The sequence below is a fragment of the Staurois parvus genome, unplaced genomic scaffold, assembly GCF_062004578.1.
Source record: "Staurois parvus isolate SC_StPar_1 unplaced genomic scaffold, SC_StPar_1.0 ptg001432l, whole genome shotgun sequence".
NCBI classification, from domain to species: domain Eukaryota; kingdom Metazoa; phylum Chordata; class Amphibia; order Anura; family Ranidae; genus Staurois; species Staurois parvus.
Genome location: NW_028319228.1, coordinates 8,320,732 through 8,342,182, shown reverse-complemented (window position 1 = coordinate 8,342,182; position 21,451 = coordinate 8,320,732). Strand labels below are relative to the sequence as shown.

General features: G+C 44.6%; 1 protein-coding gene and 1 pseudogene across 1 annotated transcript in view; both read right to left on the bottom strand.

The window, feature by feature from the left end:
* LOC149436044 (spindle assembly abnormal protein 6 homolog) overlaps positions 1 to 21,451 on the bottom strand; it is a 136,542-nt gene that overhangs the window by 47,404 nt on the left and 67,687 nt on the right. Inside the window, exons 12-13 of the mRNA XM_089662093.1 lie at positions 8,702 to 8,783; positions 6,331 to 6,467 (exon numbers count right to left, since the gene is read on the bottom strand). Of these exons, the coding sequence (XP_089518219.1) occupies positions 6,331 to 6,467; positions 8,702 to 8,783 (219 nt within the window). The remainder of the gene's footprint in view (positions 1 to 6,330; positions 6,468 to 8,701; positions 8,784 to 21,451) is intronic.
* LOC149436045 (uncharacterized) lies at positions 16,933 to 19,921 on the bottom strand (annotated as a pseudogene).

Here is a 21,451-nt window from a genome sequence, read left to right as displayed (position 1 = left end):
TACTGTACCTCGTGACATGGCTGCACTGCCTAAACTGTAGTACAGCTAACCCTACTTCCCTACTTGACTAATTTAAAATGTCAGGTGACATTTCTTAAAAAGTTCACTGTGTTGCCAAACATCGCCCCCTCCACAGTATGCATATGGAACAAGTTTTAGTTGTACAGTTACTAAGATAGGCCACCAAAACGTACTTGCAAGCTAGATAATGGGAACCTCCACTCTCAAACAGTCAGGTCCATAAATATTGGGACATCAACACAATTCTAACATGTTTGGCTCTATACACCACCACAATGGATTTGAAATGAAACAAACAAGATGTGCTTTAACTGCAGACTGTCAGCTTTAATTTGAGGGTATTTACATCCAAATCAGGTGAACGGAGTAGGAATTACAACAGTTTGCATATGTGCCTCCCACTTGTTAAGGGACCAAAAGTAATGGGACAATTGGCGTCTCAGCTGTTCCATGGCCAAGTGTGTGTTATTCCCTCATTATCCCAATTACAATGAGCAGATAAAAGGTCCAGAGTTCATTTCAAGTGTGCAATTTGCATTTGGAATCTGTTGCTGTCAACTCTCAAGATGAGATCCAAAGAGCTGTCACTATCAGTGAAGCAAGCCATCATTAGGCTGAAAAAACAAAACAAACCCATCAGAGAGATAGCAAGAACATTAGGCGTGGCCAAAACAACTGTTTGGAACATTCTTAAATAGAAGGAACGTACCGGTGAGCTCAGCAACACCAAAAGTCCCGGAAGACCATGGAAAACAACTGTGGTGGATGACCGAAGAATTCTTTCCTTGGTGAAGAAAACACCCTTCACAACAGTTTGCCAGATCAAGAACACTCTCCAGGAGGTAGGTGTATGTGTGTCAAAGTCACCAATCAAGAGAAGACTTCACCAGAGTGAACACAGAGGGTTCACCACAAGATGTAAACCATCGGTGAGCCTCAAAAACAGGAAGGCCAGATTAGAGTTTGCCAAACGACATCTAAAAAAGCCTTCACAGTTCTGGAACAACATCCTACGGACAGATGAGACCAAGATCAACTTGTACCAGAGTGATGGGAAGAGAAGAGTATGGAGAAGGAAAGGAACTGCTCATGATCCTAAGCATACCCCCTCATCAGTGAAGCATGGTGGTGGTAGTGTCATGGCGTGGGCATGTATGGCTGCCAATGGAACTGGTTCTCTTGTATTTATTGATGATGTGACTGCTGACAAAAGCAGCCGGATGAATTCTGAAGTGTTTCGGGCAATATTATCTGCTCATATTCAGCCAAATGCTTCAGAACTCATTGGACGCCGCTTCACAGTGCAGATGGACATTGACCCAAAGCATACTACAAAAGCAACCAAAGAGTTTTTTAAGGGAAAGAAGTGGAATGTTATGCAATGGCCAAGTCAATCACCTGACCTGAATCCGATTGAGCATGCATTTCACTTGCTGAAGACAAAACTGAAGGAAAAATGCTCCAAGAACAAGCAGGAACTGAAGACAGTTGCAGTAGAGGCCTGGCAGAGCATCACCAGGGATGAAACCCAGCGTTTGGTGATGTCTATGCATTCCAGACTTCAGGCTTTAATACTTGGTTGCAAATCCTTTGCAGTCAATTACAAAGTGAAAGTTTGATTTAGGATTATTATTATGTCCCATTACTTTTGGTCCCTTAACAAGTGGGAGGCACATATGCAAACTGTTGTAATTCCTACACCGTTCACCTGATTTGGATGTAAATACCCTCAAATTAAAGCTGTCAGTCTGCAGTTAAAGCACATCTTGTTCATTTCATTTCAAATCCATTGTGGTGGTGTATAGAGCCAAAAATGTTAGAATTGTGTTGATGTCCCAATATTTATGGACCTGACTGTAAATGACAGCGTAAGACCTACAAGACTTGCATCTCCAGCATCTTGTTAGACATGCAACATCTTTTGCAGATACAGAAAGGATTAAACATCCAGTTTTGATAGTTGTAGAAAATCCTAGACACAGGTAAACCATTAAATGTGTCCTCTCTTTTGCACTTTTTGAAGTGTCAGTGTAGAATTCACCATACATAAGGACCCTTGATACATATTGTGAGCTTACATATTTTGGAGCAAAAACAAATACCCAATGTTTGTGTGTGTTTTTAACTTTTGAGGAGCAAAAGAAAGAGGAATTTTGACTCACCTGTAAATTCCACATCTAGAAGGACACTACAAGACACAGGCAACGTATTCATAGACCCTGGGTAATAGGCTTGTACCTTCTGGTGATTGGACACTGCCAGTTTTCCAGGACATGCCCCCTCCCTAAAACTCTACTTCACCCTTCAGTTTTGTAGCAAGCAATACAGAGTAACCAAGGATTGGAATGGAGAGTGTCATGGCTCCTCCAAGATAGGACAGGAATTTCCAGGTAGATTAAAATTTACTCTTATCTTCATCGCAAAAGTACAGGACACAGGTAAAGCATTCATAGACCCTGGGACATCAAAAAAATTATGAATGAGAAGCGTGGGTAACAAATAAGTGAAAAGAACTGCACCAAAACATCCAATACCAAGAATCAGAAAAAGAGAACTTCAGAGTACCACTGCATGAAACTTGCAGATGAAAGTTGCATCTGCAGAAGACTTGAGATCCACCTGGGAGAACATTGAGAAGATATGAAGAGAGGACCAGGTGGTGGCAGGTGGTGGCCTTACACAGGTGGGCTGTGCCGAAATGCCCATGAAACTCCCACAGATTTGCTGGAATGCACAAGTAAAAGTACAGGAGGAGACTTGTTTTTGGGAGTGTGAGCACTAGTGAATAGAGTTTTTGCAATGGTGGACTTGGAAGCAGGGTGTCCCAGCAAGGTCCTGAGAACATGAAAAAATAGGGAATCCGTCTGTCTGATCAAAGCTGTAGCTCTGAAGTAAACACTAATGGCTGACTATGTCCAGGCAATGTAGAGAGATTTCTTTAGGATGCTTTGGAGGAGGGCATAAGGATGGTCAGACTATGACCTCATTGAAATAGAAACAACCTCAGGAAGAAAGGAGGGTCTTGGGCCTAAGACAACCTTGCCTATGTGAAGTATGAGAAATGGCTCCTTACAGGAGAGGGCTGCCAACTCAGATACATGTCTGACCAACATGGTAGCAATCAAATAGGTTACATTGCAAAAGAGATTTTCGAAAGCGGGGGGGGGGGGGTAAGCAAGTCACCGATCACGATCCACTTGTCAATTGCGGCAATCTGACAGGTAGACCGACAGTGCAGCTGCTCCTGACCACCTGCTACCCAGGTGGTCAGGAGCAGCTGAAATCTCTGGCACATGCTAACATTTTTGTTGACACATCTACAATAAGGAAAACATTAAACAAGAATGGAGTACATGGGAGGACACCACGGAGGAAGCCATTGCTGTCCAAAAAGAATATTGCAGCACGTTTGAAGTTTGCAAAAGAGCACCTGGATGTTCCACAGCACTACTGGCAAAATATACTGTGGACAGATGAAACCAAGATTGAGTTGTTTGGGAAGAACACACAACACTATGTGTGGAGAAAAAAAAAGGCACAACACACCAACATCAAAACCTCATCCCCACTGTAAAACATGGCGGAGGGAGCATCATGGTTTGGGGCTGCTTTGCTGCCTCAGGGCCTGGACGGATTGTTGTCATTGATGGGAAAATGAATTCCAGAGTTTATCAAGACATTTTGCAGGAAAACGTACGACCATCTGTCCGCCAACTGAAGCTCCGCAGAGGATGGATGATGCAACAGGACAATGACCCAAAGCATACAAGTAATTCAACAAAACAATGGCTGCAACAGCACAGAATATGCCTTCTGGAGTGGCCCAGTCAGAGTCCTGACCTCAACCCCATTGAAATGCTGTGGCATGACCTTAAGAGAGCGATTCACACCAGACATCCCAAGAATATTGCCACACTGAAACAGTTTTGTGAAGAGGAGTGGTCCAAAATTACTCCAGATCATTGTGCAGGTCTGATCTGCAACTACAGGAAACGTTTGGTTGAGGTTATTGCTGCCAAAGGAGGGTCAACCAGTTATTAAGTCCAAAGGTTCACATACTTTTTCCTCCCTGCACTGTAAATGTTTACATGTTATGTGCAATTAAACCATGGCAACATCTAATGTTTGTGTAGTATTATGTTCAGCAGACTGTGTTCTTCTATTGTTGTGACTTAGATGACGTTCAGAGCACTTTTTTTGCCCAATTCATGCAAAACTCCACATAATCCCAAGGGGTTCACATACTTTTTCTTGCAAGTGTATATATTTATTACAGACCTCTGCACTCCATGTTACATACTACTGACCTCTGAACTCTGCAGTACTTGCAGATGACCCCTAAAACCTGACAAACCTTCCTTTTTAATGGGGTCATGCTGGCTTAAAAAATCTCGAGGGGGAAAAAAAAAAAAAAAAAAAACAACACATGGGCTAAATGCTGGTGACCTTTGATCTTTTCCAAGTTGAGGCAGATCTCCACCTCACCAATGCTGCCTCTACCCGTTATAAGGGAACATCACTGATGGTTTTAAAGGGTGGTTTCAAGGACTAGAGAACCAAATCGAGATCCCAAGAAAGCACAAGGTCCTGAGAGGAGGGCTTAATGTGAGATACAGCTTGAAGAAACGTTTTTACAAGGGAGAGTGAAGCCAGAGGTCTTTGAAAGAAAACTTTTCAGTGTCCTTAGGGCCAAAGTTCTGGTTAAGCCCTGATAGTAGGAAGGTCATAATGTGAGGTACAGAGTAATCTCTGGGGCTGAAGTGCCTGTGTTCACACCTGGCAAGGAAGGATTCACAAGTACAAAAGGGTAATTCCTTCTGGGGTACTCTCACAGTAGGGTATGGAATATAGGGCAAGTGTGTGTAGAAGGGGAACACAGCAACCTAGCTGTATACTGTCTTGTAGGGAATCCTCAAGATAACAAGGCAGAAGGAAGCGTCTGAGAACCTTATCAGGGCTTTAGGTGGAAGTGGTGGTAAAAAGTATAAATATAGTTAAAGCTAATAGTAAATTTCTCTGTGAAGAAGAGGTCCATCACCTTAAGACACTTGCAAAAAAAACCAAAAAAAACTGAGGACTCAGAATGGGGTACGGTTATAGAAGATAACACTAAGAGTCTGGATTACAAGCACTGTGCAGCAAGAATTGAATCCCTGTTTTTTGCATTTTAGTACGTTTGTTATAGAAAATAAATCCATGCCTGCAGGCTCAAATAAGGTTTTACCTATATAAAATTACAAAACTAATTATAAATGTTACATACATTAACAAAATGTGTGTTTCAAGTCCACACCTCAAGATAATGTTATCTATGTTCATCAGTATCTGTAGCAGAGATCAGAAAAGCTTTTGTCAACTAACACAAATTGACAGGCAATGCAAATATCAGTTACATAAGTAATGACTAATACAAATGACTATAAAAAAAAAAAAAAAAATTGCATGCAGCTGATGTAATGATTGTATTCAGCATATTTTTTTTTCATAGACTAAACTCTCTCTCAGTTTCACAGTGACTGACAGGGGTTAGAACAAAATATTACACTGCCATGAGTGATTGAGGAGTTGCAGCAACAACTATTATAAAATGCAGATGTTAAACCATTGGAAGACGGTAATTCTACATATTGTCTATGAATAGACCCTGTATAAGGGGAAACACGTGAAAGGTAAGAACGGTGGCAGTGGATGTATGTGAATCATCATACAAATAAATGCTGACATTATTGTGTAGTGATTTGACTATGCTGGATTTGTATGTGGGTGACTGTAAGCACCCCATTCATGTCCTTGCTTAGCATTGTAGTCCTAATTCAAGTCCCTTTCATTTTTGCTGCACAGCTTGGTTTGTATTTAATGTGGAATAAATATAAAGGCAGAAAATTGAGAAAAAAAAAAGCTGTAATCATTTACTAAATACTATAATATACTTATATCTATTAACAAGAGTAATCTGAACAAAACTTTTTTTCTTTTAATTATAGGGTAAATTTACCAATAAAGGCATAAAAAGACACAATACGGAAACATTTCACTTTTAGGTTACTCTTTCAGTTTGGACATAACGCATTTTAGGAGCAGTTGAGAAAATCAGATTTGCTAAAAGTCTACGGTTTAGGTATTATGAATTAGCAAACAAGGGAGGCACTATAGGACAATTAAATTATATAAAAAAGGAAAACATTGGGGAAGACTACACTTGAAAAGTGTGACTGAATTGATACATGGATGCTTAACAACTGGAGCAGCAAAAAAGAAAAAAATAGCCAAAAGAAATACATTGTTGGACACAAAAGAAAAAAAAAATACCTGATTGGTTTGCATTGTGCCAATATTTGATGTTGGACTGGAGGTTGGTAGTGAGCCAGGCATTTCATGCAATACTTGTGGTCCTTGCAGAGATGCAATTTTGTTCTCATTCAGCTGCTTGTTAAGCCAAGAAATTACTAGAAACAATATATATATGAATTTTAATCACTGATTTAATGTACTTGATATTCAAAAACAGGGTCAAACATTTGACTCTGTTACTAAATCAACACAAATTATACGGCACTTAAGTTATATAATATATAAAAATCAACGGCAAGCGCTATAGTAAAATCTATTGTCTATCTTGGTATGTTGAGTGTGTATATGTGTGTGTATATATATATATATATATATATATATATATATATATATATATATATATATACATATACATATATATACATATATATATATATATACACACATACATATATATATATATATATATATACATACATACATATACACCCACACACACATACACGCACATACATACACTGATCTTGGACTGAAAAGACTGACTTAAAAGTGGTTGTGAACCTCTGCTGTGGATTGAGACAAGTACACACTGTAGAGGTACAGTGCTTTGTTCATATTTCATGTCATTGTCATTTCTGCTCCCTTGTTCCTCTGCTATCAGCATGAGTAATTTCTGACAGGTTTTTCTGACACCAAGAGAACAAAGTTGACAGGCAGAGAGCTCTAGAACACAGCCAGTCATTGACAGCATCAGCTGTTAAATTTAGTGTTATCGCTCTCACTCTTTCATATTGGTCACTGGAAGTTCAACATGGCACCTCATGGCAAAAGAACTCTGAAAAAAAGAATTGTTGCCCTACATAAAGATGGCCTAGGCTATAAGAAGATTGCCAAGGCCCTGAAACTGAGCTGCAGCACAGTGGCCAAGACCATACAGCGGTTTAACGGGACAGGTTCCACTGAGAACAGGCCTCGCCATGGTCGACCAAAGACGTTGACTGCACGTGCTCAGTGTCATATCCAGAGGTTGTCTTTGGGAAATAGATGTAGGAGTGCCAGCATTGCTGCAGAGATTGAAGGGGTGGGGGGTCAGCCTGTCAGTGCTCAGACCATACGCCGCACACTGCATTAAATTGGTCTGCATGGCTGTTGTCCCAGAAAAAAGCCTTTTCTAAAGAGGATGTGCAAGAAAGCCTGAAAACAGTTTGCTGAAGACAAGCAGCCTAAGGACATGGATTACTGGAACCATGTCCTGTGGTCTGATGAGACCAAGATAAACTTATTTGGTTCAGATGGTGCCAAGCTTGTGTGGTGGCAACCAGGTGAGGAGTACAAAGAGAAGTGTGTCTTCCCTACAGTCAAGCATGGTGGTGGGAATGTCATGGTCTGCATGAGTGCTGCCGGCACTGGGGAGCTACAGTTCACTGAGGGACCCATGAATGCCAACATGTACTGTGACATACTGAAGCAGAGCACGAGTCGCTTCCTTCAGAGACTGGGCCGCAGGACAGTATTTCAACATAATGACCCCAAAACACACCAAGACAGCCGCTGCCTTGCTAAAGAAACTGAAGGTAAAAAGAAAAAAAAAAAAATCACATTTCCTTCAGGGCCATGTACACATCTAAAAGAATGTACCTGTAAAATATTTTAGAAGGGTGACAAAACAACAGATATTGGCCTATGATCCAAATATTTTTTTTTTAGCCGGTTTAGATTTTTGAACAAAGATAAAATACTGTAAGGAACACAGCAAGAAGCATGTGGTGTGTGTTCTGGATAACATTTTTTTTTTTTTTTTTAACACTGAAAGCCACTCTACAAATTACTTATGATAAATCAGCAGGGTTCACAATGTTCATTTTACTACCAGCAAGTAAACATGCACTTCTGTAAAATGGATTCTATAACTTGCATAATTTATTGCACTGGGATAATCTAGGAATTCACATCTTTTGTAACATTATTACAAAGAACACATTTTCAATTCAGACCTCATTTCTTTCACTCTTTGTGAGCAGAGCCCAAAAGGATCAATACAGATACACATTCCACTCATACACCAGATGCATGTATAAATGTCACAATTTTGAATTACATATTAAACAGTCATAAACAAGGCACTCTTATTTTCTAAAAATCAAGTGCTTGCTTTCAAGATCAATTAGGCAGCCCAATGAATTGTAAATGCCAAGATAAAATGTCATCTGGTGTCATCTTAAACACTACAAACTAGTTGGAATATCAGGCTACGCATCTTTGCAGGCCTGGACAAGGGACGATGCACATGCATATTTCTTTTTATACAAAAGTTTTATAGGAATGTCAGTGACATCATGCCTCATTTAACAGTAAATAATGCCATAAGAAATAGTTTTGCAACACTTGCCATTCTCATTAGTCTTCAGCAGCTGTTTGCTCTCTTCCAATTTCTCAGCTGTGTTATCTAGCTTTTCTTGTATCTTTAACACCTATGAAAGGTATTGTTTTTAAAAAAAAAGGTGTGAAAAGTAGAGTGAAGAAAAAAAAATATCCATTAGACACAGACAGTAAAGAATATTAAAAAAAAAAAATCTTATATTGTAAACAGTCTGAAGGATTATCAAGTTCAGTAGGCATATTTACTAAACAAACTTGCCTGTTCAGAAAAATACACCTATATGTACCAGTAAATAAAATGCATGTAAAAAGCAAACACTGACATTTACACGTGTATACCTACATAAAGTGTATTTGTAATTTATTCCCATGGGCACAAGTACACAGCAGCTGGGGCTCCTGGGTGCCACAACAGGTGTACTTTCTTACTGCTCTTCCATATAACCACAAAAGCATTGCTGTGCCTTCCCGGGACACAGATCAGGCTATAATCATTGCTATCTGGGTTATGCACGACCTATAGGTAAATGGACACTGGCAGACCAAAACAAACAGGAAGGCCTCCCCTATATAACCCTTCTCACACAGGAAGTACCTCAGTTTTGTAGCAATCAATGCATTCCAGAAAGAGGGGAGGGAGACACCAATCCCAGACACCATATTCAGCCTGAGGACCTACCCTGCCACCCATAACACACTGCAGGCAAAAGCAGCATTATCTGTAGCTTTAACATACACCTTTTAGAACCTTGTGAATGTATGCACTGAAGACCAGGTTGTGGCCTTGCAAATCTGAGTCATCGACGCCTGATGGTGAATTGCCCAAGAGGTTACTACACTTCTGGTAAAGTGTGCTCTTACCCGAAAGGATGGGACCTTGCCCTTCAAACCATAGGCTTGAATGATTAACTGGCGGATCCATAGGCTTGAATGATTAACTGGCGGATCCAAAGAGAAATGGTTGCCTTGGATGCTGCTTGCCCTTCCCTGGGCCCTTCTGGTGGAACAGACAAGAAATTGGACCTTTTGATTTGTGTCAACCTTTTCAGATAAGACTGACGGTTTGCACTACATCCAAAAAATTAATTAACTTCTCAAATAAGGATTTGAAAAAAAAAAAGAAAAATAGGGTAGGGCAATGTCCTGATTCAAGTGAAAGCTAGAAACCACTTTAGGCAAGGACAGATCAGGGCGCAACACTAACTTATCCTGGTGTATGATCAAAAATGGCTCCTTCCAAGAAAGAGCCACTAGCTCTGACACCCTTCTGAAGTGATTGCAATAAATGAAAAAAAAAAAAGAAGACCTTTCTAGTCAGAAGGACTAGTGGATTATCGCAAATAGGTTAAAACGGCTGCTTCTGCAAGATGGCAAACACCAAATTTCAATCCCAAGAGCACAAGGGTAGCCTGGCAGGAGGGACTGTATGAACCAAACCAGGGAGTGAGAAGCAATAGGCTTTTGAAAGAATACAGACAAAGCTGAAATCTGACCCATAATGGAGCCCAAGGCCAACCTCATTTCCACACATGATTGGAGAAAAGAGAGAACCTCCCAATCACATACATCTGGAGATGCCATCCTTTGGCCTCACACCAGGAAACTGTAAGACCTCCAGACTCTGTAATAGATGTTCCTGGAAACTGGCTTCCTAGCACTCAAAAGTGTAGAAATAACTGGACCTGAAAATCCTCAGTCCCTCAAGATCCTGACTTCAATAGCCACCCTGTCAAATATAGTGGCAGTACAGCAGGGGGCCATATTGGGCCCTGAGACAGAAGGTCCACCCAGACTGGAAGAGCTCATGGACCTTGCACATATAATTTTACTATAGCTGCATAGTAAGCCCTCCTGGGCCAGACCAGGGCTACCAAGATCACTGGTGTTACTTCCTCTCGGATCCTGCACAAAAAGCGCTACAGAAGCTGAATTGGGGTGGGAGGCATAAAACTAGGGAGAACTGACCCAAAAGTGTCACCAGACCATTGAACTGAACGAGAGTGGGTCCCTTGTTCTGGACACAAACTTGTCTTCCCTGTTGAACCTGGATGGATATCAATAGATCTACGTCCAGGGTACCCAAACGCTGGCAAACTGCTGCAAAAATCTTGGGGTGCAGGGACCACTCTCCCAAAACCAACTACTGGCGACTGAGAAAATCCTCCTATCAGTTAATCTACCCCCAGAATGTAAATTGCTGACAGACGGCACATGAAGCTCAGACCCAAGCTAGAATGTGATTCACCTCACGGGCCATCCGGCTCCTGGTGCCTCCTTGGTGGATAATGTAAGCCCCAGCCATAGCATTGTCAGACTGGATAGATGTGTAACCTGATCATCCAAAACTTCACAGCAAAGCAAACCGCCCAAGGTTCCAGGACATTGATGGGCAGACTTCTCTGGCCAAGCCAACTTCCTTTGGACTGAGCTTCCCTCCAGAACAGCCCCCAGCCAAAAAGCTTGGCAACCGTGGTTACCATCTTCCAAACCACTGGAAGAAAAAAAAAAAAAAAAAAAAAAAAAAAAAAACTTCCCCCATTTCCAAATTCCAAGCCACCAACCAATTCAAACTCTGCATTACCCTGGGGAACAAAGAAGTGACAATCCACAGCTTGGAATTTCTAGTTCCAGACAGACAAGACAGAATGTTTCTCTGCAACAGTCTGCAGTGAAACTGTGAATAGGGAACTGCCTCAAATGCTAACACCATCTTCTCCAGCAACCTCATGCAGTGGCATATAGATGGATTTCTTTTTCTCCTCACATCTCGTACACGATCTCTCAAAGCACAGCCCTTCCCCAGGGGCAGGAAGATTTTTGCCTGCACTGTATCTAGGACCAACCCCAAATATTCCAGACTTTGAACCGACTCTAAGGCCAACTTCTCAAAGTTTTGGATCCAGCCTAGGTGTTCTAGAACACATCGCATGAGCCACATCTCGCCTTAAGCTACCTGAGCAATAGGTTGTCCAGATACTCTAGTACTGATATTCCCTGGGCTCTCAATAGGCCTAATACTGGAGCCAGAACGTTTGTCAAAACACTAAGGGCCATGGCAAGCCCGAAGGGCAGAGACACTACTTGAAAATGATTACCTTCTACTGAAAATGAACAAACAAGAAGAAATTCGTTCAGAGCATTGAGCTCTAGTATAGGCCTCATGTTTCCATTTGGTTTTGGAACCATGAACAGGTTAGGAGTAGAATCCCCTGAACTTCTCACATGATGGCATTTCCACAATTACCCCTTGGGTCAGCAATTAATGAAGTGCTTGAAAAATAATTTATCTTCAGCTGGTTTTTGGGTACATTGGACAAAATGGGAAGGGGGAAGAATCTGAAACTCGATACCCCCGAGAAATCGTGGAAATGATCCACTTGCCCTGGATCTCCTCCTCCCAGACACTTGAAAACTGCAAAAGCCCCCCCCCCCATCTGTATGCATGGGGAAGTCCCTTCATAAAGAAGGCATAAGGCCAGCCTTAGTGGATTTCTGAACCCATGGTTTCCTCTGCCCTTGGCATTGTGGATTGCCTTTAGATCCTGATGCCTATGGGCATCAAAACTGCCTGGCAACTGAGATAATACCAATAGGAGTACTTGAACCTTTAAAAAGATGGATGTTTACTTCTTTTAACTGGCAGGAGAGAACTCTCCCCAACCCCCCCACCCCCAATAAAAAAAAAACAAATCTTCTGGATGTACTTATCCAAATCATTACCAAACAGGCGCTTGTCACGAAAGGGGAATCCCTTTTCATGTGTGTTACAGGTTCCAGCGGGTGGGCCTGGACTCCTAATGACCACAGCTGAAAACAACCGGTAATGGTTACCCCTCTGACCGAAAGGAGTTCCCTACATGTCAAAAGAAAACCATCTAGGAATACATACACAGTAGCCAGTAACAATACCATACTCCTGACGCCCTCTGGTGGCAAAGGCAAAAAGAACACAGGATTGTGGATACCAGGCCCTACCTTGCTGCATAAGCAGTATTGGTGCTTTGAATAAAATAAAAAAAGGCTCTCTGAGCATAGCCAAATCTTCTGTTTTGTCCTCTGAAATGAAGGTATTAAAAACCAGAATTAGACTTACCGGTAACTCCTTTTCTATTAGTCTTCCAGGACAGCCCCTTGAGCCATAGAGCTCCTTCCTCTGGGACAGGAAACACGTAAGCCCAGAACCTTAACATGGTGGACCTCCAGGCCTCCTTCAGTTTTACCAAAACCACAGAAAGGCACTAAAAAAACATAACCATTTATGCATAAATATACATTACCATACAATACTCAGGGTGGGAAATCCCTGCTGTCCTGGAAGACTTATAGAAAAAGAGTTACCAGTAAGTAACTCTGGTTTTCTAAAAAAACATCTTCCAGGACAGCCCCTTGAGATGATAATCAAGAACTTACCCACTAGGGCGGGCTACTGCCTGGAGGACTTTGCACCCAAAGACCTGATCCTCACTAGAAAGCAGATCCAGGTGATAATGCCTCACAAAAAAGGTAGAAAAGCTGGACCAAGTGGCTGCCTTATAGATTTGTTCTGGCGAGGCACCAGCTCTCTGCCCAGGATGCGGACAAGGATCCGGTTGAGTGTGAATTAACAAACGGGCAGAATTTCTAATAAATTATACGATTACGCAATAGCCATCCTAATCCATCTAGCTACGGTGGACTTGAAAGCAGTGGAACCCTTCCGCGCTCCCGCAAAAAGAATAAAAAGAATCTGAATTTCTGAACTCTATAGATCTAAGATAAGCCAAACAGCTCCTTCTAGCATCTAACAAACTTAATCTTTCCTCCTCCTTGCTTGCGGGAGCAGAACAGAAGGTCGGCAAAATTATATCTTGAGACCTTTGAAAGGAGGAGGAAACTTTGGGAAGAAACCCAGGATCCGTTTTGACCACAAGTCTATCCTCAAAAACTGACAAAAAGGGTTCCCTAATGGAAAATCCTGCAATTCACTCACCCTATGGGCCAATGTGATTGCTACCAAAAATAGTTTTTAAAGTTAAAAACTTTATTGAAGACTGCTCCAGAGGTTCAAAAGGGACAAAGGACCAAAGCTTTTAGGACCAAACTGGACAGGACCTGACCGCCGCTGGCCTGGACTTGGAAAAGGCCCTGAAAAATCTACTATAAAAAAGGGATCCTGCTGGAGGGGGACCTGAAGGACAACACCGAGGGCCGAGGCCTGCACCTTTAAAGTGCTAACTGAAAGGCCATGATCTGCCGCACCCTGGAAGAAATCTAACATCGCTGGGATATCCGGAGGGCTCCTCCCCTAATCCGACAACCAGGAGTTGAATCTTTTCCATTTCCAATTAGTATTAAATAGTTCTGGTTACTGGTTTGCGGCAGTTCAAATTCCTTACTACTCTGTCCGAAAATCCCTGAGCTTTCAGGAGTTGTTCTTCAGTAGCCATGCTGCCAACTTCAAAGTCTTCACCTGGGTGCAGCACTGGACCCTGAGAGACCAGATCCTCCCTCTGTGGAAGAACGGGGGAACAGAGGCCAGGTTCCGCAGCGGAGAGAACCATGGTCTCTTCGGCCAAAATGGGGCCACCAGAATAAGGTGTGTCCTTTCCAACAAAAAATTCTGCAGGACTGCTGGGATCAGCCTCACTGAAGGAGATGCATAACAGAGATTGAATTCCCACACGTGTACGAAGGCATCTACACCCAAGGCCGGATCCCATAGATTTAGGGAGAAGAACTGGCTGACTTTCCTGTTTTCCTGGGAAGCAAAGAGATTGGCCTCCGGCATGTCCCATCACAAAGTGTTGGTCGCAAACACTTCCTGGTTAAGGGACCATTTGTCGTGCTTGACTGAATGCCGACTTAGGAAGTCCACCAGGGAATTCTGTGCTCCTTTCAGATGGATGGCAGATATCGAACACAAGTTTTGTTTGGCCCAAGACAGTATGCTGTAAGCAATTTCTTGGAAAGGAGGGCTTCTTGTACCCCCATTTGTTGAGGCTTGCCACCATAGCCATATTGTCTGAATGGCTCTGCAGATGTCGGTCTATTAGATCTGCTTGAAAGGTCTCCAGCGCTTGCTGGACTGCTAGAAGCTCTCTGATTCGAGAATCTCTGAGATTCCAAGGACCACCTGGGCCACTGTCTCCTAGATGGGCTCCCCATCCAAAGCTGCTGGCATCGGTCGTAATAAGGTGTGGTCCATTCCAGACCCTTGGCTAGATTGTACTGCATTCACCAAAGGGATCTCTTGATCCTGGACAGGAGCCAGACTGCAAGATCTAGAGCAGACCTGTCCCCACTCCAAACTCTCATAAGTAAAGACTGCAGTGGAGTGGACACTGGTGGAATCTTGCCCAAAGGACAGCCGTGAAACATGATATCATGAGACCTACTGCCTTCATATCCCCTATTGTAATGGACAAATTGCTCTGCAGCTCTACCAGCACCTGATCTTTCCTAAGAATTTTTTTATCGTGGAAGGAAGATCTTTCTACCGAGAAAATCTCGTACCCCAGATAGGCAACTCTCTGGGAGGGAGCTAAACGTGACTGGCCTCTGTTTATGAGCCACCCCAGACTGTGAAGGAAGTCCTGGGCTGAACATACATTCTTTGCTGGACCTGCGTTTTCTGATGAAAAATCCTCCTGGAACAAGATCTCTTTACTTTCTGGAAACACCCTCTTTTTTTTCAGCTGTAAGCTCCAAGTCCTCCTGGAGACCTGGACCGAAAAGGTTATCGCCTGTAAAGGGTAAGGCACAAAAGGCATAGCTTGGATACCAAGCCCCCTGCCCAGGTCTTTAACCAGAACGCCCTTCTAGCTGAATTCACCAGGGCAGATGTTCACACGGCTAGTTTAACTGATTCGGCCGAGGCATCCACAAGGAAACCTACTGCGCTAAACAGCAAAGGAAAGGACTTTAGTATCTGCTGCCTGGAAGTCACTGCCGAGAGAGGAGTCTAACGGGGTAAGCCAGCATTCCATATTTCTGGCGACACAGGTGGTCGATAAAGCCGGCTTAAAAGGTGATAGAGGTAGAATACCAGGCCTTCCAGAGCAAGATTTCTCCCCTCTTATCTATAGGATCCTTTATCCATATCTTCATAAGCTAGGTCCATCTTTTTAGAGACTTTAGATAAAGGGGGCGTCCAACTTTTGTTCCATGGCTGGGATAAGTATTCCTCAAAAGGAAATCTCCTTTTAAAATCACCAGGTTAGAAAGAAAAAAAAAAAGAAGAAAGGGGGGGGGGGGGCAGGATTCATTTCATGGTTTTTCCCACTCCAGCTTAATGGCATCAATCAGGGGACTGGAAAGACCCTAGTCTTTTTAGCATGTAGACCCTAATACATGAGGTCATGCTTAGACAGACATTTGACATCCTCCAAATCTCTAAGGTTTCATAGATAGCCTTAAGGAGGTCATCTACATCATCAAGGGCCAATTTGTACCTGGAACCCCTGGAGGAGCATCCTTCTCCATCGTCCTCCTCCGAGCCTGACCCTGCTTGTGGGGAAAAAAAGGACCTAGGATCCTCTTCCGGGTCCTCCTCCCTTCTCAATGCCTCCTGTACCGAAGTAGCCAGAGATTGGGTCCAAGGCCCCAGCGGCGTCTGCATTCTATCTAGCAGGGATCCAAATGACTGAAATGTAGTCAACATGTCATCCTTAACCACTTGCCTACTGGGCACTTATACCCCCTTCCTGCCCAGGCCAATTTTCAGCTTTAAATGCTGTCGCACTTTGAATGACAATTGTGCGGTCATGCAACATCTGTACCCATATGAAATTTTCAGCATTTTTTTCCACACAAAGAGCTTTCTTTTGGTGTTATTTACTCACCGCTGTTTTATTTTTTGCGCTATAAACAAAGAAAAGAGCAAAAAAAAAAAAAAAAAAACCAGAGTTAGACTTACCGGTAACTCCCTTTCTACGAGTCTTCCAGGACAGCCATCTGAGACCTTGGGCTCCTCCCTCCGGATCAGGAAACACACCATCCCCCATGCCTTTAAAAGGCGGGCCTCCGGGCCTCACATCCAGTTATTAAAAGAGAACTAGCGGAAGCCACTGAAAGACACAAATATAGGTAAATACAATTTTCATGCAGTCAACCTTAACTCTCTCGGTTGTACATTAGAAGGGTGGGAATTACCGGCTGTCCTGGAAGACGCGTAGAAAAGGAGTTACCGGTAAGTCTAACTCTGGTTTTCTCCCTACGTCTTCCAGGACAGCCATCTGAGACGATAAACGAGAACTTACCCCCTTAGGGTGGGTCCACCGCCTGGAGGACCTTGCGTCCGAATGCCTGTTCCTTATCTGACAGGATATCCAAGCGATAATGCTTCACGAAGGTGGAAAACCTCGACCAAGTGGCTGCCTTACAGATTTCCTCCGGCGAAGCCCCGGCTCTCTCCGCCCAGGACGCTGCCAAGGATCTAGTTGAGTGGGCCTTAACAAAAGGAGGCGGAATCCCCAAGACCTTGTAAGATTCCCCAATAGCCAGCCTAATCCACCTGCCTATCGTGGCTTTAGATGCTGCTAACCCCTTTCTCTGCCCTGAAAACAAAACAAAAAGGGAATCCGATTTTCTAAATTCCCTGGACCTGTCTAAATAAATTATAAGACTCCTCTTTACATCCAGCAAACCTAGGCTGCCTTCCTCTTTACCTTCAGAGGAAGAACAAAAGGTCGGCAGAACAATATCCTGCGACCTGTGAAAAGAAGAGGATACTTTAGGAAGGAATCCCGGATCAGTCCTAAGCACCACCCTGTCCTTAAGAATGGTCAAGTAAGGCTCCCTAATTGAGAGCGCCTGAAGCTCACTCACCCTACGGGCCAATGTGATTGCTACCAAAAAAAACTATCTTTAAGGTCAAAAACTTGAAAGCGGACTCCTCTAAAGGCTCAAAAGGTTCTCGAACCAAAGCCCTTAGGACCAGAGACAGATCCCAACTCGGACAACCTCCCACCTTAGCAGGCCTAGCCCTGGAGAGGGATCTAAAAAAATCAACTACAAAGGGATTTTGTTGCAAAGAGCACTGCAAAAAAATACTCAAAGCAGAAGCCTGTACTTTCAAGGTGCTGATCGAGAGTCCTCTATCTGCCCCCTCCTGAAAAAAGTCCAAAACCATCGGAATGTCCAGGGGCCCTGGTCGGTCCGAACACCACGAGGCAAATCTTTTCCAGACCTTGGAATAAATGGCTCTGGTTACCGGCTTGCGACAGCCCACCAAAGTCTTTATTACCTGATCAGAGAACCCCCTGGCTCTGAGGATCTGTTCCTCAAGAACCAGGCCGTCAATCGTAACGTCTTGATTCGCGGATGCAAAAGCGGACCCTGCGCAATCAGATCTGCCCTTTCCGGCAAGGGATACGGGCAAGCTGACGCCAGCCTGTTCAGTAGGGAAAACCATGGCCTTCTCGGCCAAAAAGGAGCGATCAAGAGTAAATCAGACCTTTCCTCTAAATATTTTTGCAGGACCGCTGGAATCAGCCTGATTGGAGGGAATGCATAGGCCAGCCTGAAATCCCAGGTGGTCGACAGAGCGTCTATCCCCAAGCTCTGCTCTCGCGAGTTTAGGGTAAAGAACTGGTCGACCTTCCTGTTCTCCCGTGACGCAAAGAGATCCACCTCCGGTTTCCCCCACCTGGACACCAACTCCTGAAACACCTCTTGGTTGAGTGACCAATCGTCGTGGGAGAGTGGCCGTCGGCTCAGGAAATCCGCAAGCGAATTCTGAGAACCCTTTAAGTGTACCGCCGAAATTGAACGCAGATTCTATTCTGCCCAGGTCAGAATATCGCCAGCGATCCTCTGCAGTGAAGGACTCCTTGCCCCCCCCTGTTTGTTCACATAAGCTACCGTTGCCATGTTGTCTGAACGAACCTGTACATGAAGGCCCCTCAAGCCTGCCTGAAAAACCTCCAAGGCTTTCCTGACCGCCAACAGCTCCCGCTGATTTGAGGGCTTTAAGGAGTCCTCCTGGGACCACCTCCCCTGGGCCGTTCTCCCTTGTAGATGAACCCCCCAACCAAAACTGCTGGCGTCTGTGGTTACAATGAGTGGATCCGATGGCCTCCAATCCAGACCCCTGGTCAAGTTTCTCTCCGTTCGCCACCACCACAGAGATCTCTTGACTCTGGACGGAAGCCGGACCTGCCGCTCCAGCTCTGAGACATTTCCGTCCCATTCCTTTAACAAGAAGGCCTGGAGCGGTCTCTGGTGAAATCTTGCCCATGGAACCGCCGGAAAGCAGGATGTCATAAGACCCACTGCCCCTGCGACCTCCCTCACCGAAACCGTCAGGTTGCACTGCAACCCTAACAACACTCGATTCATCTTCTCGAACTTTTCCCGTGGCAGAAAAATCTTTTCCTCTACAGAAGAGATCTCGTACCCTAGGTAAACCACCCTCTGTGCGGGTACCAGAGACGACTTTTCCCTGTTGATAAGCCAGCCCAGACCTTGCAGGAGATTCTGGACTACTGCTAGGTGCTCGAGCAACTGTTGCCGAGACCCGGCCACCAGAAGCAAGTCGTCCAGGTAAGGAACCACCAAGATTGATCTCAGCCTCAGGGGAACCAAAGCTTCTGCTAAAACCTTTGTAAAGATCCTGGGAGCTGACGCTAGACCGAAGGGCAAGGCCCGAAACTGCCAATGGAAGGTCTGCGACCCCATCCTTATGGCCAACCTCAGGAACTTCTGACTTGCCTGGTGGATGGGAATGTGAAAATAGGCATCTCTCAAGTCCACTGTGGCCATGAAGCACCCCCGGAACAGTATATTCTTTACCGAATATATCGACTCCATCCTGAAGCGTTTGTATGTTAGGGCCTGATTTAGGGAGCGTAGATTCAGGATTAACCTGAATTTTCCTGAAGGCTTTCCCACCACAAAGACGTGAGAGTAACACCCTGAACCCCGCTCGTTCTGAGGCACCTGCACCAGAACTCTCTGGTCCACCAATTCCCCTATAAGACCGCATAACGCCTGAGACTTCCTGCGGTCCCTGGGAAGATCTGTAACTAAGAACCTGTTTGGAGGGCAGTCCCCGAACTCTATCCTGTAGCCTCCCTGAATCAGGCTCCAAATGAAGGGGCTCGGGGATATAGAAGCCCACTGAGGGAGAAAGGACCCCAACCTTCCCCCTACCGGGCCATCCAAGTCATTGGGGCTTGGAGGATCCCTGAGGAGGATTGAATAATATCCCTCCCCGGCCTCTGTTTTTATGCCCTGTCCAATGCTTCTTTGGCTGAACTTCTCTATTCGGAAGCACTTGGGTTCTAGGCCGAAAGGGTTTCCTAGGAAAGACCTTTTTTCTACTCTCTGGGAAGGCCTTCTTCCTATCTGCCGTATGCTCAAGAGCCTCCTCCAGGCCTGGGCCAAAAAGGTTATCCCCCAAAAATGGTAATGCGCATAAACGCAACTTGGACGCTGAATCCCCCCGCCCAGGTCTTTAACCACAAAGCTCGCCTAGCGGAGTTAACCAGGGCTGAGGACCTGGCCGCAAGCTTGACTGATTCTGCCGAGGCGTCCGCCAAAAACCCCGCCGCTTTCAGAAGCAACGGTAGTGATTTTAGGATCTGCTGCCTCGAGGTTCCTGCCGCTAGGTGATTCTGTAGTTGGGCTAACCAGCACTCCAAATTTCTGGCCACACAAGTCGCCGACAGGGCTGGCTTCAAACTGACTGAAGAGGATTCCCAGGCTCTTCGCAACAAAACCTCCCCCCTCTTGTCCATAGGGTCCTTTAAGGCCCCCATGTCCTCAAAGGCCAGATCCGTCCTTTTCGAAATCCTGGACAAAGGGGCGTCTAATTTTGGAACCTTATTCCAGGGTTGCGAGGGGTCCTCGTCAAAGGGGAATCTTCTCTTTAGGGCACCGGAAAAGAAGGGCCTCCTCTCCGGGCTTTCCCACTCCTGTCTGATAGTTTCAACCAAGGAACTATGGACCGGAAAAACTCTGGCTTTTTTAGCATGAAGCCCCTGATACATGAGATCATGCTTCGACAAGGTCACTTCTTCCTCCTATATCTCCAGAGTTTCATAAATTGCTTTCAAAAGCTCGTCCACCTCTTCTAGGGCCAATCTATACTTAGAGCCTGACGAGGTGGGGGCTTCCTCCTCCTCGGACCCTGAACCTAACTGGGAGGATGTCCGAGATCGAGGAATGTCTTCCTCCTCTTCCGGAACTACCTGCCGGGAGGGCATGATCCCCAATGCAGACTGTGAACCAATCTCCAAAGGAGACTGAACCCTATCCAGAAGGGACCTAAACGCCTGAAAAGTTGCCGACATATCCTCTTTAATAGAGGACAAAACTTTATGGCATGTTGTAAAAGATTCGTCTCTAACAAGACTATCAATGCAGTTGCGGCATAAAGGCTTCTCATATCCTGCGCCCAACTTGGCCGCACACACTGCACATCTCCTCTTTGGGGCCTGTACTGGGGTCCTGTCCTGTGTTTTAGTCTAAAAAAGAAATGACAAAAAAAACAGAACTAGGCACTTGAGAGGAACAATATCCCAGGACCCCCACTGCATCCAGTACTGTGAAAAATAATTTTGCAGCATACCCTAACACCCACAAACTTGGGGACTTAAGGGACCTCCTAAAACCCCCCCCCCAGGAATATAGCATAAAGGGGAGCCTCCCCAAGCTTACCTGGGAGGAGCCGGTACCGGGACCTGGGTCAGCCTGAGAAGGTCCTGCTTCCATCATCCCCCTGGCATGGAGACAGCGCCGCCGCTCCGCACGCCCACCGGCTTTTATTTCCCCTGGTGGT